Genomic DNA, 16,196 nt, shown 5'->3' with positions numbered 1-16,196 from the left:
TATGTTGAACATGTCACACTGACTATCTAGAAAACAGAACGTTGCAATTAATTTCAAAAAAAGGTCCGGCGTCGTACCTCTCCAGAAGGTCCTGTCGTAGCTGCTGTCCGTGTGGCAGAGTAACTAGCTCCATCCCGGTTTCAACTCCCATGATGCACTTCTGCTCGTCCGTTACCCCGACGATGCGCGCTACCTGTAGGGACGCCACAGACATCAACACATAAAATATGTATATATGGTATTTCTTTACGCTATTACACCAACACTTAGTGTACTGTTATACCTGGCAGTCCACACTGAGCATGTGCAGAGCGGTGGTAGGGGCGTCATGGCGGTTGAACAGCTCTTTGAGAGCCAGCAGGACGGTGGGCTCCAGAGGTCTGTTGTTCTCCGGCAGGAGGACGGACTCGAACTGGTCCATCTGGAAACACGACACACACTCCACCTGGGAGGACATTACAACAGGTTATTAATTATTATATTAGCAAAACTGCTCTTTCTTTCTATGCACTGATATGGCTAACGTATCGTTGCTGTTGGGCAGAAACCTTGTATCTCCATATTTTCATTTCTTGTGTTATTCCGTAAATGAACGCCCTATACTCGATCACACTATAGAGTCACAAAAGCATCAAAAGCTTGTAGATCTGCTACTTTCGGTCACCGTTCCGCTCAGAATAGGAATGCTAGGGTTCAAGTGGTTACTTCATATAAAATAAATACTTGTCATAGGTAGGTCTCCCATTGACTTAGAGGCAGCCAATCATGAAACAGTGTCTACTCTACGGTCGCTAGCAGAGCTAGGTAAACATGTAGTCCAACTCTGTCCAAGCACCTGGTAAAAAGGTTCCAATCACACAAGGGTTTGGTGGCCTTCCCTGTAGTAACTCTGAGGGGCCCCTAGGGGGGGTCCCTGAAACCCTGCTGTGCCGTACGTACGTGTGGACGCTCAAAGTGCCAGTCCTCGTGCCGTTGGGTCTCTGCCGCTGACTCCAGGAAGCTGAAGGAGGTCTCCGTGAGCCGGGCGCGGCTCTGCCACTTCTCCTCGGCCCGCAGGCGGTCCACGTGGCTCTTCTGACGAGACTCTGGGAGCTGGACGACAACGTTACATCTTAAAAGACTGTTTAGTCAATGACTAAATTGGCTAATTGTTGCAGCCTCTATGGCAGTGGTCCTCAAACATTTTCAAGTCAAGGACCCCCCCAAATTGATATTGTATTATTTGGCCACGGACCCCCATCTGTTTCCAAAAGGTTTCCAAAAGATTTTCAATATTTGTTCAGAAATCTCCAAAAACAGCGGAAGCTTCGTTCTGCACTTTTATTTTTATTTTTGAATAGCAACTATGGATAAAGTGGTTGAAATGATTGTGATGCTGCATTAGCTGTTTTAGCTGGGGACCCCCAATCCCCCACCCCACTTTGAGAACTACTGCTCTAACGCCTCCAGGTCTTTAGTTTACTCAAGTTAGGGAATAAGACCTGGTACTTAAGACACGCAAAATACAGCCCTAAGAATCTGTTAATTTGCCGGGGACCCCTTGGAACCACTCCGAGGACCGCTTCACTTTGAGAACCGAACAGCTTCAAATGCAGTGAGAATGTCTTTGATTGATTACCTGCACGACCAGATCGTCGTAGACGGAGGCGGGGTCAACGGCAGGACGAGGCGTGGAGTGAGGGAACAGGGCGGAGACCCTGAGGGGCTTGGGGGGGGCTCTGGTGTGCAGCTGTCCATCGGACCCTCGTAGAGTCACCCCACCTCCTTCAGCAACAACAAGCAATTCAATTAGAAAAAACACATTAGCTTCATTGGCATGACAGAACATAATAAAAACAATTTAAGGCAAAAGTGGGGAAAGTATGTGTGGAGGGGCTATAGCATTTTGTTAACCGGAGCTATGTTACATTGCAACATTATACTGTATACTGTATACATGTTGGCTGGGGTATGGAGCTTTTCAAAACAAATGGCAGAAAAAGACGCTGCAGTCACTTTTGGAAAAGCAGAAAGCATAGGTGGACCCCAGACTAGGTCATCAGTGACCCAAACGTTGCCTCCTTCAATAAATACTCTTGTACCGAGCAGAGCGTATTCCTGTATTTTATTAGTGATGTGCACTTGCCTACGCACCTGCTCCTATGACACAGTCACAGGTCTTACTTTGAAAGCCCTGCCTCTTGGTACAGCAGCACCAAGCTAATCATTACAACTGGCTCTTATTTTGAAGAGGACGAGGAAGTCCGTTTTTGGTTAGCCAAGCTGGATGACAAGTTATGATGCCGGCAAGCACTACACACTTTTCCTGGGCTGTGTGTGCTCCAGTTCCTGTCGATTTGATCCAATGAAAGCCAATGAAACTGGTCAGATGACCAATGATATCCAATGAAATCAACAGGAACTGGAGCACACACAGACCAGGAGAAGTGTGGATAGTCTAAACTAGCCCCTTTCGGGACCCTCGGTTACCTTTTCTGTATTTGGGACGTCGGTATACCCTCTATAGGGTCCCTTGAATGTCAATCCAATCTCCATGGTACGCACTGGTACCACTGTCTGGTCACGGACATACTGAAATATAACGTCGCTCGAGTGTTGATGAGATGTTTCAAATATGCAACAAGGTGCAGAGGAAATGTGTGTGAATCGGCACTAATCAGCTTTGCTGTTTGATTGAAAATACTGCAAAAACCATGCATCTCTGACCTAAACAATGTACACACTTTGGAAGTACGTTAAACATGGAACCTCAGCGGCATTAGGTGAGTAGTTCATTGTATATGTCTCATGCTGTCTCACCCAGCTGGTAAAATCAACAACAACAGCAACTGCCAAAAAACATTACCAGATAGGCTACAGTACAATTCTGTTAATGTCACTGCCTGCAAGCATGAGTTGTTATGAAATTAAAAGTTCTCTCAGCCTGCATATATCATGCCCTTAAATAGCAGTGCTTGTACTTGGAACTGTTTGGCCGCCGTGCCAATTCTTATAAAGATTTTAGTTCATTAGTTGAAGTGGGTCTGCATGCGCACTGTGCTGTGTTGCTGAATGCTTTGAATCTGTGTGAGAGAAAACTGCAGTAGCCGAAGACCCACAGTTGCGGGGATGTGTTTGTTTTAAAGTGATCTAACGTCAAGCTTTGATGCGTGTGTGTGTGTGTGTGTGTGTGTGTGTGTGTGTGTGTGTGTGTGTCGAAACGTTAATCTACATATGCAGAATTCTATTTTTGAGTGGTGCAACCACTCCAAGGAACAGCAATGTCCGTGTTAACCTATGTATGTGACTATGTATGTGACTATGTATGTATGTTACTATGAGGGCAAAAGTGGCACTGTTGTGCCAGAAACAGAGAGAGAGATAGTGCTGCACTGTTGCCTGCTAATGAGAGAGAGAGAGAGAGAGAGAGGGGGGGGGGGGGGGGGGGGGGGGGGGAGGGGAGATGCACCACTCAGTTCACACAGGTGTGATTTTCATATTGCCTATCCCACTGTTGGTCCTATACACACCTGCACCTGCCATCCAGCGGATGTGCCAGTTTCATTGTTTCTCTGTGATCTATATCTGTCATTTCATCATCTGTACAGTGTGCTATAGCCTCACGTGTGTGCACGTCACCTGGAGGGGTGGGGCGTGTCGCATGTCGCGGGCGGGGGCTTAGCATGGGTTCGCTGCCGGTGCGGAACACCGGGGAGATGGGGGCGGGGCCGGCCCTCTCCGATTGGTTGTTCTGAGGAACGCCTGCAGAGAGGGAGAGAGGGAGGGGCAAAACCAGTAAGTGGAGCCGTAGATAAATGAATAACACGACGGTTCAAGATTAGGACACACGTCCACAGTTTATGCAAATGCTTCACACCGAGGGTGTGTCAGTCATTTCCTCTGATCTGCTGTCCGATTACCCATAGAGCAGTGGTGGTTCTCGACCTGTGGGCAGGGGCCCACCGGGGAGCCGTGAGGAAATTGCAACTGGGTCCCCAAATAAATGTAATGGCAATGCCATGTTTTTAACTTTTTTTGTAAATGAATGCCCTACTTGATCATACTACTGCATCACACACAAGCATCAAAAGTAGCAGATCCACAAGCTCTAAACGCGGTGCGAAGAGACACGTTTTGAGCTTGTAGATCTGCTACTTTTGCTGCTTTTGAATTTGAATCCTGAAAAGTAACAGTTTCTGACATGAGTACCTTATTTTAAAGTCTACCCTATTAGTTCCATCCAAGTGCTGAAAATGCACAACAAAAAATAAACTAAAATTTACCACATCATCATTATCATATCTGATCAAATAAAATAAATAAAGCAATACAAAAATAAGCACTAAACTGAATAATGTGTGTGGAAAATTAAATGTACCCTTATATTTGGTCCATTGTGTCACTCTCCGGGGGTTCAATTAACAATCACTATATTGTTTTATTTTATTATTATTTAAATCCCACGGTTTTGTAACCCATTTTATCACCCAATGTCAATTATCTAATCCTGGGCTCTACACTCCCTCTGCCAACCTGGGGAGAGCAACGGACTGACCTCATGCTTCCTTCAATGCATGAGGAGTCCAAGCTGCTGCTTTTCACCTGACAGGGGGGGGGGGGTTCCCCAGTTGGACGTAGCGCGTGGAAGGAACACGTTATTCCAACCAGTTCCTTACACCTCCATCAGGCGCCCCAGCTGGCTAGGGGGAGGCCGTTTAGAGAGCAGGATTACTGCATGTTTTTGTGAGGGTACCTAGGGGACACGGGGAGAACATGCAAACTCCACACAGAAAGGCCCTTTCGCCAACCCTAGGGGACACGGGGAGAACATGCAAACTCCACACAGAAAGGCCCTTTCGCCAACCCTAGGGGACACGGGGAGAACATGCAAACTCCACACAGAAAGGCCCTTTCGCCAACCCTAGGGGACACGGGGAGAACATGCAAACTCCACACAGAAAGGCCCTTTCGCCAACCCTAGGGGACACGGGGAGAACATGCAAACTCCACACAGAAAGGCCCTTTCGCCAACCCTAGGGGACACGGGGAGAACATGCAAACTCCACACAGAAAGGCCCTTTCGCCAACCCTAGGGGACACGGGGAGAACATGCAAACTCCACACAGAAAGGCCCTTTCGCCAACCCCACCTTGGGTATGGGCACTGATGACGCGGAAGAGAGAACGCGCCCCCCCCCCCAGTGCCCCCAGCAGGAATCGAACTGTGCCACTGTGCCCAACAATCAGTATTGTACTGCTGTGAATGTGTACACCTGTGGGTAGGCTGTGAATGCATGCAGTATAGACCTACCTTTGGGTAGGTTGCTGTCCGACTGTGCAGACTGCATGGAGGGCCTTCGTCCCAGGTTCTCCAGGTTCGCAGGCTGACTGCCACACCTGCCACAATACAAATAGAATGTGTGTATAGATAGATAGATGTAGATCAGGGGTGGGCAACTGGCAGCCCGGGGGCCACATGCGGCCCCCAGCTTCACTTAATGCGCATGAATACTGATATAGTTTTGATTTCAACTGTTGCAATTCCAAACCCGCTTTAATTACTTCATGACTAGTATTAAAATGTTTGTCTTTTTGTGTCCAGTGTAGTTATGTTAACAGTTCATATAAAGTTAACATAACTATAACTAAATGCATTTGAAATTCAATAAAAAAGGTTACCGGTACTTGTCAGGATTCCAATTCAATAATAGCAAAAGATTATTCAGGTTTTCAATTCAAATATAACAAAAATAGCTGATCTACAAGCTCAAAAAAACTAGTTTTGAGCTTGTAGATCGGCTATTTTTGCTACGACAATAGTGGCACTTTTCCACACTCACCTCTGGAGTGAGTGTGGAAATATATTGGCCCTCGCCATCGTCAAAGTTGCCCACCCCTGATAGATAGGGGTAGATAGATAGATGTAGATAGGCATCCCAGGGGATAAAAAAATGGCTAAACCTAGTGAACCTACAGTAAATCGCCATACAACCTACTTGAAAAGCTTGATAAACGCCCATGGGCACAACACCAGATGGAGCTCCACTGATCTCATCTTCCCCCCAGATTTGGCACAAACACGGGGATGAATTCATCCTACATTATACGTTATACGTATATGCCACCAAAATGTGGAATGCCCTTCCACCAGCCATCGAAAAGTGTGACTCTCTCTACCCTGCTTACAAAGCACCATAAAATAGCACCCGCTCTTTCAACTGGACTTAGACAAGTCCTCTAGCGACCCCCCCCACACTGTATTTCTGTAAATACTGTTCCTAGTATTGATGATTTCTTGTAGATAGTATTGCATGTCTTTTTTGCGAACGCAATGAGCACTAACTATGAGACCTAGCAGATCATGTCTGTCTGTCTGTCTGTGTGTGTCTGTCCCGCTGTTACACCACCTGCCCGCCACCAGAGGGCGCAGCTGTATCACACACAAAACACACACACACACACACCTTAACTTAAAAAAAACTTAACTTAAAAAAAAATTAACTTAAAAAACCCCAAATATGTACGAGCTGCGTTCGCTTCCCGCGTCTTACTTGTGTGTCTTGATGAACACAGGACCGCAATGGAAACAAGCCCTCACAGCTTTTTGTGTTATCCTTTTAGCATTATTGTATAACTGTACTGTACTTTTTGCAAACTGTTAACAAAGTATTCAATCAATCAATCAATCAATCAATCAATCAATCAATCAATCAATCCACCCACCTGAGCAGTTGATTGGGCAGCTCCAGCCTATCACAGTGTGCCGAGCTGAAGCTGAGCCTCTTGCTGCGCTCCGACTGGTGGTGCTGACCCCCCGCCGCCGCCGCCCCTCCTCCCCCTCCCCCTCCCCCTCCCCCTCCTCCTCCGTTGCGGCTGTGTGCCGCCGAGTGGCGCTCGCTGACGACACGCAGGGGGAGGGTCCGCGTGATGGGGTGGAAGACCACCGCCCCCGACAGGTGGGAGATGGGCCGACGCCCGCCCACGTAGAAGCGGATCAGAGCGGGAACGTTGTCGAAGCGGTCTTCCTCGAACTGGAACAGCTCCCGGGAGTAGCCCTGTGGTGCACGCGCGCACGCACACACACACACACACACACACACACACACACACACACACACACACACACACACACACACACACACACACACACACACACACACACACACACACACACACCGTACCGTATTACTACCCACGTGGCTTTATTTTGCACTTTTAATCAATTCAATTCAATTCAAAGGGCTTTATTGGCATGAGAAAACATACGTTTACATTGCCAAAGCAGAAAGAACAATACAATACAATACAGCAATACAATCAAAACAGAAATGATGTACATTTGAAGGTCAGAATCTTCAATAGATCAAATTCTATATACCAAGGTCACTCAATGCAGGTATAGTGCAGGAATATACACAATGATTAGTCTTTAGGGTGGTTGTGTTCCATTTGATATCCTTCTCCTATCACAGCAACTTTTAATCATTCATTGCACTTTTAATCAATATTAACCTTAAACCTTAACCCTGTAGAGCGTCGCAGTCCCTCCCCCTTTCAGAACGACGACTGGCCCAGGAAATGAATCCCAATGCATTTTTCCCCATAGGCTTTTCTTAAAGTATTTATTTAAAGACGGTCACGCCGCGGACAAAGCCAACTCGGATCGTGACGAATCATGACAATGAACACAATGTTTTGGGGCCGATCAAATAATTTATAAGAAGAAAAACAAAACAAATAGTGTTGTCTCCTGCCTTTATTTTCTTCTTTTCTGGTTCTGGTGAATATTAAGTAGTTCCGGTCATGTTGTGGGGGGCACTGGGGCCACGCAGTAAAAGTAAATTAATCCACAAAACGAACGTAATTTGTATTGTTGACCTATTTCTAAAATATTAGCGCGACTTTCGTTCAACTTTGACCCCTCCATCACATGGAACTATTTTTGGGCGTAGTGATATGGACACAAAAAACATAGTTCTGTGTGATAGAGGGGTAAAAAAAGAACGAAAGTTGCACTAATATTTTAGAAATAGGTCAACAATACAAATGACGTTAGTTTTGTGGATTAATTTACTTTTACTGCGTGGCCCCAGTACCCCCCACAAAATGACCGGAACTACTTGATATTTCACCAAAACCAGAGCAGAACTCCCACCACAGGACTCTGGCAATCAATTAATACAGTTGCAACCACTATATTAATGGCAAGTATTTCATACAACTTAAGTTTAACTATCCCTTTAACATGAAAAGAAAGGCTGTTCCACACACACACACACACACACACACACCTTCTTGGGCCGTAGGACCACGCGGATGATCTTGAAGTGCATGGGCTCATCCCTCCAATAGCAGCTCAGGACGTAGTCCCCGGGGGCGGAGCTTGAGTCCCGGACCAGGAAGTCCCCGTCCCTCTCCAACAGAGACTCTGCACCCTAGAGAGAGAGAGAAGCATTATCCTTTAATGGTATAATTACAATCTTCCAACAAGGACACCGCCACCCCCAAGTGGGTCGTTAAAAGATTGTCATTCATCTGCACACAACCTGGTGTAATAAATACCATGGGCCACGGCATTGTCCATACGGCCTCAATTTGTGTGTGTGTGTGTGTGTGTGTGTGTGTGTGTGTGTTCGCGCATGTGTGTGCGTGTGTGTGCACGCGTGTGTGTGTGTGTGTGTGTGCGTGTGTGTGTGCGCGTGCGTGTGCGAGAGAGTGTACTTTGTGAGAGTTCTTGTACTTTGCTCCTCTTGAAAGCCAAATGTGAACAAAGGCAGACAATGAAAACTGGTGCCTGGTTTACACACGTAGCCTATGTTAATACACACTAGTAGTATTGCACATACATCTATACGTCTGTGTGCATAATGTACGTACGTATGTATGTATGTATCGTTAGGCAGAAACCTCGTCTCCATATTCAAACTTTTGTTATTCAATGGTATATAGAGTCGATACTGGACGATTTCAGTATTCTGTTGACAGGAGGAGACACCTCCTGCCAGCTGCATACGTCAAAACAAAAGACAATCTAAAACAACAGCAGCAGCAGCATATTGTGTGTACTGTATATGCTGGCTAGTTAGCTATAGTTAATTAACAATTGTTCGGCTGGCGCTGTGTGTCATTTCCCAAAAGCAGGAAATTCACAAAGGGCTGTTGTGTAACGTTTACTTTGAGGACAGCAGCTGTGTTTACAGCCGAGCCTGAATCCATCTACAGCAGCAGGTCCCCAAAGCGGGACCCCCAGGGGTTACTTAAAGAAGGTTTGAGGACAACTGAGCATATTGCCTCTGGCAGGTGGAAACCTCATTATGTACAAAGTAATGTAAAACTCTTTTCAGGATTCAAATTCAAAAACAGCAAAAAAGAGCTTGCAGACCCGCCACTTTTGATGCTTCCGTGTGACGCTGTGTAGAACGATCAAGTGGGGCGTTAATTTACTAAATTAATTAAAGTGAATTAAAGTTAATTAAAGTTAGAATATGCAGATGAGCGATGATAATGCCTGTTGTCGTGAGTGCCTATATAGTGCCCTCTCTCTGCACAGAGGTCCATGGTACCTGTGTTGCCTTTAATTAAGGCAAATGTTCTATTTTTCTGTATATATTAATTAATGGTACGTGGTTGAATTTCTGTTTACCTTAGAAGGGCTTTGAGTACTTTATTGTGAAGGCGGTTACCAGTGCTTTTGTTTTGAAAACTCTTTGTATTTAATGAGAGTCACTTCCTGTCAGCACCATTTTCATGCAGCAGTGCACAGAGATCTGTGAGCCTAGAATCCCTAATCTAACCCACTTGGAAGCATTTTTAGAGGCAATGCCGTAAGTTGTTGTGTTGATTTCAGTTATGTTAACTTTCTGTACAACTTTGTGACTTTTTGTACATGTTTATTTGTAAGAGGAAAGTTATTTCCTTAACAATGTTTGCTGCTGTTTGCAGAGCATAGTAGCCTAGAGTGCACAGGTGTAGGGCATCCTGCTAATTGCCTTGATGTGCGTGTAGGTCATTTAGCTACTCACCTGTTTTCTTTTTACTTTGAAATGATGTCAATTAAGAACAAACCCTGAATGTTTGTATTGTTATGTTTGCAGTTTTCACCGTCATGTTGATGAGGAAGAGCAACAGTAAATGGTCCGATCTTACTTCGTCTCTGTCTTCATTGGCTACGGTTTAACTCGGTGTTTAGTGACAGTTCCCTACACTGCATGAGAACACTACAGTACCAAGAGGTCCATGGTACCAGACATGTACAGTTTAATATAATTTGGTTAGTGTACCTCTCTGCTCAGAGGTCCATGGTACCAGGCATGTACAGTATAATATAATGTGGTTAGTGTACCTCTCTGCTCAGAGGTCCATGGTACCAGGCATGTACAGTATAATATAATGTGGCATGTACAGTATTTATTACCAGTAAGTAAGACGCCCTGAAGTCGAGAGGTCCCGTGCGCGCATCCGTCTAGGCGACGGCAGACTGCTGGGTGAGCGCTGGCGCTTTGGCATAGGGGGGGGGTCAGATCAACATTATGGAATGAATTCTGTACTGGCCATATATGGAGCGTGTCTTGAGTGTTACAGGGTTTGATGAGGACAGATCAACATTATGGAATGTCGTAACAGGTCAGCTCCATATATGGAGATCTAAAGGTTTTTTTAGGTCAGAATGTAGAGTTGCTGGCCGGCCGGCTCCATATATGCAGATCTAGGTGATGATCCAGTCTTTGTCCAGGGTTTGATGAGGTCAGTGTCGTGATCTTCATATATGGAGCGTCGACCATAATGTAACAGGCTGATGGCCATATATGGTGGCGTGACCTGGCGGACGGACAGACAGGTTTTCATAGTAAATGCGACCTGCAGTCGCAATAATACCTCTCTGCTCAGCGGTCCATGGTACCAGGCGTGGCTCCTCAGGTCGTCTGTGCTTAACTTCAGCTCCTCTTCCAGCTCCTTCTTCAGGCTATCCATGTCTTTACGACCACCGAACACCTGGCGCGCGCGCACACACACACACGCACACACACACACACACACACGCACGATATTGCCACAGCCGTAGTATCAGGTGTGTATACTGATGGAGTGAGAGATGTAATGAAAGACAAACTCAGTTTGCAGAGGTAAACAGAGACAAGATAGACAGAGGAAGAGCAAGTTGACAGAGATAAATATAGCTCACAAAAGATAGACAAGAGAGATGTAGCAGGATCGTTGGAGAGAGGCAGAGAGAGGTCGAGATGGACAGAGAGATAATTAGGCCTGTTGATTATTACATAATCATCTAATCACAATTATTTTCATAATCGTTTCCACGTTGAAAAATGTTGATACATTTTCAAATATAAAAAAGCTGAAATAATAATAATAATCTACAAACTTACTTGGTTCGCGTTGTAAGCTTGTAGATCAGCTATTTCCTCTATTTAAAAAAAAGAAGTCCTGTCTGTGCAATTTTGATTACGAGGCCAAAATTAAAGGTATCGTTTTATTGAGATTCTGTTCCAACGTTCAATGAAAAGAATAATATACGGTATAAAAATATATATACAATTAAATCATTCATCGCAATTATTTATATGACAATTAATCGTCAACTTAGATCTTGTAATCGCAACTATAGACGGAGAGATTTAGCAAGACAGTTGGCAAGAGAGAGACAGAGATGGACAGACCATAGCCTCTTACCTTCAGCTGGCTGAGGTATGCGGCCACACTCCTTCTTTTGCTGAAAAACAACACAAGGCCGTTTCAAACATTATAATACTGAAACTATCTCGGGGGGAATGGCAGATGACGCCATCATGTTTTCACCCCACAGAACAAGAGCAGGACCTCGGTGGAAACTGGAAACAAGGCCGCTGCCAAGTGCCAAGGTCTGCCTCTGTCATTATAACACCAGAGAGAGAGGCTGACACTCCTTTAATAGCCTGCATCCTTCCTTCCTTTCTCTCTCCTTCCGGCTTCCTGCCTGTCTCGTAGAGACAAGGGCCCATGGATACTAAGACCCCTCATAATGTACGGTACAGCTCAGGACAGTCAGAACTGGGACGAACCCTTTAGGTAGGCTATCATTTCGTTTGCGGTCAGGCAGAAACCTATTTTTTGTGAATATTTCTCTCGTAAATGAACTCCCTACTTGATCGTACAACGGTGTGTCGCTCAAATGTGGCAGATCCGCGAGGCGAGCTCGAAGCTTGTTTGGGGCTGTGTTAGCATTTTTTGAGGGGCGCTATAGCCCCTCCTCCTATGCACAGCCTTGTGTGTTTGTACCACAGAATGTGATGATTTGATTGGCTGAGCATGGAACGTGATGATGTAGGATGTATGATGATAAGAGCGCCCTTCACTTCACACTAGTGTGATTTTTTTTAAGGAATTGTTATGGGCAGAGACAGTGGTTCTCAAAATGTACAATATACAATCTAGGCTGTGATATATTGTGATTATACTGTGGCTTCTTCTTGAGGGGTTGTTATGAACTTATGACCCTAGGGTCATGTATACTTCCACTGTGCATGCCCCCCCCCCCCCTCATTTGTATGGGTACGTGTCGCTGATTGAGTGATTTGTTAGCAGGTAACCTTGCATCACCAGATTTTCCACCTGGGAGGAAAAGCCTGGTCTGTGTTCCTACATCACCCGTGGGTTCCTGTCTAGGTGTGGTTTAGACCGTTAGATGCGTCGCTTTGTCAGTTTGTTAGTCTCGCCAGTCACTATACGAGTTGTAATAAAATATGGATATACCAAACAAACTATTTCAAGAGGTACCGTACTTGAAGAAATTATGATGGAGGGAATTATTTTGGGTAATTCTTATTATGATCCGGTCTGAATGTGAGTGGTTGACTAGTAAGGGGAACCTGGCTGCTGATTGGCTCCTTGTTCTCAACTATAAAGCTGGTTGTCACCATTTGAGTTCTCGAATGTCTTCATTATTCATCGCCAGACTCGCCTGTTCCCCACATTCCCCATTGGCTAAAGATTGCCTTCCAAAGTTTGCAGGATTGGTCCGTTTTGAACAGAATGCCTCAAATCACTACAGTGTGCGATTTCCGTGAAATTATGCACACACATTCCCACTATAGGCAGAGGAAGAAATGCCACTTTAAAATGTTCAAATCGGCCTCATGGCTTTGGGTTTATTTTAAACCTGTGTGGTGGACTGGACTGGACTGGCTGTTTGGGGATTGGGAAGGAGAGAGTCAGTTTTCTATGTTACACTTATTGTAATCTTGCAACCAATTCGGTGAATGTGTGTGTGTGGGGGGGGGGGGGGGGGGCACCACCTCCTCCATTTTTGTGTAGATACAGGAACTCTGTTTGGCTCCTCCCCTTTCATAGTCCACTTCCTCCTGGGTGCTTCTGTGTTTATTCCTACCAACAACAAACTACATGTATGAGTCTCTGAGAGATTACACCTATAGTGACCGGACCCCTAGGCTGGATCTTAACGTAAATAAATACAACCTGAATACATTCCAGGGGGGGTCCCGACTCCCCAGCAAAATGACTTAATATACAGCATCAAAACCTTTACCACTTCACCTGTATCTAGATATTCAATAATAGCTGACCTACAAGGCCACAGCAACGCCTTATAGATTGGTTATTTTTGTAAGATTGTAAGATTTTGTAAGATTGACAAATCTTGATTTTTTTTTTAAATGGTTAGCTTCATAGCATAATTGCAAAATATGTCATATAACTATAGCCTATTAAGGTTTTCAGAAAAAAGAGACACTATCTGGCTGCCCAAGTCATCTCTTTGCCTAAATCTACTCCTAACTGATCCATCCTGCCTTATTGCCTATTCTCAGCCTACCAGAATGCTTGTTACATTCCTGAATCAAGTCACCTCTTTGACTTAGGCGGCTAGTTATTTGGAATGTAACAAGCATTCTGATAAGAGGCAGGGTGAATCAGCAGTTTTAGGAGAGTAGAGTGTTGATAGGCTATCACAATTTGGCCAAAATATATATGACTTAAAGAGGCTAATGAAACGTTGGAATGATTTGGAACAATTCCAACACAAATTCTTCTGATGTTCCCTGGCACAAATTATTTTCAGATCAGGGTCCACCACACGGCCCTAAATATAAATTTAAGGCATCCTTCTTGACATGAAAATGTAAGGACCACAGTACACACAATATGCTAATGCAGAGACAGTACACATGGTTCTCAAAGTGGGCTCTGGGGACCCCCAGTGGTCCTTGGGTATTGGGGAGTACCAGGGGGTCCACAGCAAAAGTAGTTGGTACAGCATCACAATCACTAGTTTAACCATATACTTTGGCTAATAGCAGATATACAATCTCATTGTAGATCTGCTATATTTGTGCAAATGCTTGTTTGTTTTTGTTTTTTAAAGGAAACTTTTATATAACTCAAATCTTTGCTTCTGGGGGGGGGGTCCCTGGCACAAACTTCTTTTAGATGGTGGGGTGCCAAATACATATCAATTTGGGGGGTAATTTAATTTACTACTGTTCAGATATTACACAGCACGCACACACAAGTATAGGAAAAGTAAAGGATTTGATGCACCACAGTCAGTCATAATACAGTAGGCCTATGGCCGGTGGCCCAGATCCGGAAAGATAAGCAACAGTAGGTTTTTGTGAGCCATTCTGTTCTGTTGAAGGGGCGTTGGCTACACCTGGCTGGAAAACACACCTGTGCGTCAGGGTTGTACTGTAACTGTACATGATTACCTCATGTTTTAAAACAAAACTGTAATTTCCACTGTGATATAGGGGAGTGTTATAGGAGTTTCACAACTATAGAATAGGTAAAACCCCAATAGAAACAACTTGGAAAACAACAGGAGCATGACTTAAAACTTAAAAAACCGGGTCAAGGGTGTTATAACAACAGGTGAACTGGCCCAAGACAAGAGGAGCAGCACAGTCACCTAGATTTTAAACTATCTTTTTTTAAACTAGGCTATATATAATTTTAGTTTAAAGACTTTTCCCCTCAACATATTTGATACTAGTCAAGACTCAAACCTAAACGCGACAACGTGCACAGACAAGCCTCCAGAGTCCACACAAAGCAACTGTCACATTGCGATAGAGAGAGAGAGGAGAACAGACTTTATAAGCTGTCAAAAAGTCAAGTTTATCCAGATGTTCTTACCTGTCACTCAGTCCCAACTCAAAGAACCCTCGTCTCGCAGTCGCACATTGTTTATTTGTCTGTTCTTCTATCCAGCAGTTTGGTTCGGCTATCAGTTCACGATTTGACACACAAACACACCCAACAACAACAGCTGTATTTGTGTGTGCGACTCCTGGTCCCTCCCTCTCCCGTCCCGTCGTCCAGCCTCTGTCTCCCCCGTCCCGTCCCGTCCCCGTCAGCCTCGCCTCTCCCCTCCTCGGACGAGTTCCCACAAGTTCTCCCCGAGTCTTCCCCTGTTCCAGGCTGTCCCAGGCTGTCTCCGCCCCGGGCAGAGAGGCTCTGGAACGCGGCCTGCTATCTGCATTCTGCAGGAGGCATTCCTCAGATACCGACCTCACCGCGGGAGGGGAGGGCTCACCTGTGTGTCGTGTCTGTCTATCTATCGGCACCACGGCGTTATCGCCGACATTAGTGTCCTTGTTGAATCCTGAGACCACAGGGGCGCTGTTTTGCAACTTGGATAAATTCCCCGTAGTTTTATTTCTTTTTTTTCCTTTCGCTTTTAGCATGCCCCGCATTGGCGCATTCATAATGGCAGACCTAGAATCAGTGAGCTTGTGGTAGGTCTCATATAGTCTTGTAGGCCGTTCTTATTTGTGACGAAGCTAGCCTGCCTTTTGGTCCCGGATAACCTCGACTCGCGTCACCATACTGACCACTGACCAACTTTCCACCTCGGAGGAAAAGGTCCTGGATAAAGACTGGAGCTCCACATTTCGATAGATCACCAATGTCGGTGTAAAACATGTAATAGAGCCCAATACTCAAACCACATGGTGCCGCTTTATACTACTAAATCTCCTGTTTTGGGCCAGATAATTGTCTGTTTGTTAGGATAGCTAGTGTCAATAGGCTCTACTGAGTCAACTGAAGGTTATTGCTCAACTTCTGGCTCAAGGGTAAGGTGTTGTGCAAACAGCAGGCTAGGCTACGCACGCATGCTTGTCTGATTTACTGTGTCAGGACAGGAGGCATGAAATGAATACAGATGTATTGTGGACTGACTCTCCTTCAGTTATTAGATCAGTGACT

General features: G+C 45.2%; 1 protein-coding gene across 3 annotated transcripts in view; it reads right to left on the bottom strand.

Annotated features, from left to right (window-relative positions):
- Window positions 1-16,196, bottom strand: part of sh2d3a (SH2 domain containing 3A) — a 32,639-nt gene that overhangs the window by 9,711 nt on the left and 6,732 nt on the right. Inside the window, exons 1-12 of one of the 3 annotated variants that reach the window (XM_080759738.1) lie at window positions 15,123-15,198; window positions 13,268-13,355; window positions 11,667-11,706; window positions 10,854-10,970; window positions 8,270-8,413; window positions 6,702-7,033; window positions 5,290-5,375; window positions 3,619-3,741; window positions 1,619-1,764; window positions 940-1,092; window positions 284-445; window positions 78-193 (exon numbers count right to left, since the gene is read on the bottom strand). In XM_080759738.1, coding sequence (XP_080615864.1) covers window positions 78-193; window positions 284-445; window positions 940-1,092; window positions 1,619-1,764; window positions 3,619-3,741; window positions 5,290-5,375; window positions 6,702-7,033; window positions 8,270-8,413; window positions 10,854-10,970; window positions 11,667-11,706; window positions 13,268-13,320 — 1,472 coding nt within the window. In that variant the 5' untranslated portion in view covers window positions 13,321-13,355; window positions 15,123-15,198. Of the gene's footprint in view, window positions 1-77; window positions 194-283; window positions 446-939; window positions 1,093-1,618; window positions 1,765-3,618; window positions 3,742-5,289; window positions 5,376-6,701; window positions 7,034-8,269; window positions 8,414-10,853; window positions 10,971-11,666; window positions 11,707-13,267; window positions 13,356-15,122; window positions 15,267-16,196 lie in introns of those variants that run through there. The other 2 variants (XM_080759739.1, XM_080759737.1) reach the window with 2 other exon arrangements.

The sequence above is a fragment of the Protomyctophum bolini genome (assembly GCF_963924005.1).
Source record: "Protomyctophum bolini genome assembly, chromosome: 3".
NCBI lineage: Eukaryota > Metazoa > Chordata > Actinopteri > Myctophiformes > Myctophidae > Protomyctophum > Protomyctophum bolini.
The sequence above is the reverse complement of the archived record's forward strand: the minus strand, read 5'-3'. Positions and strand labels throughout refer to the sequence as shown.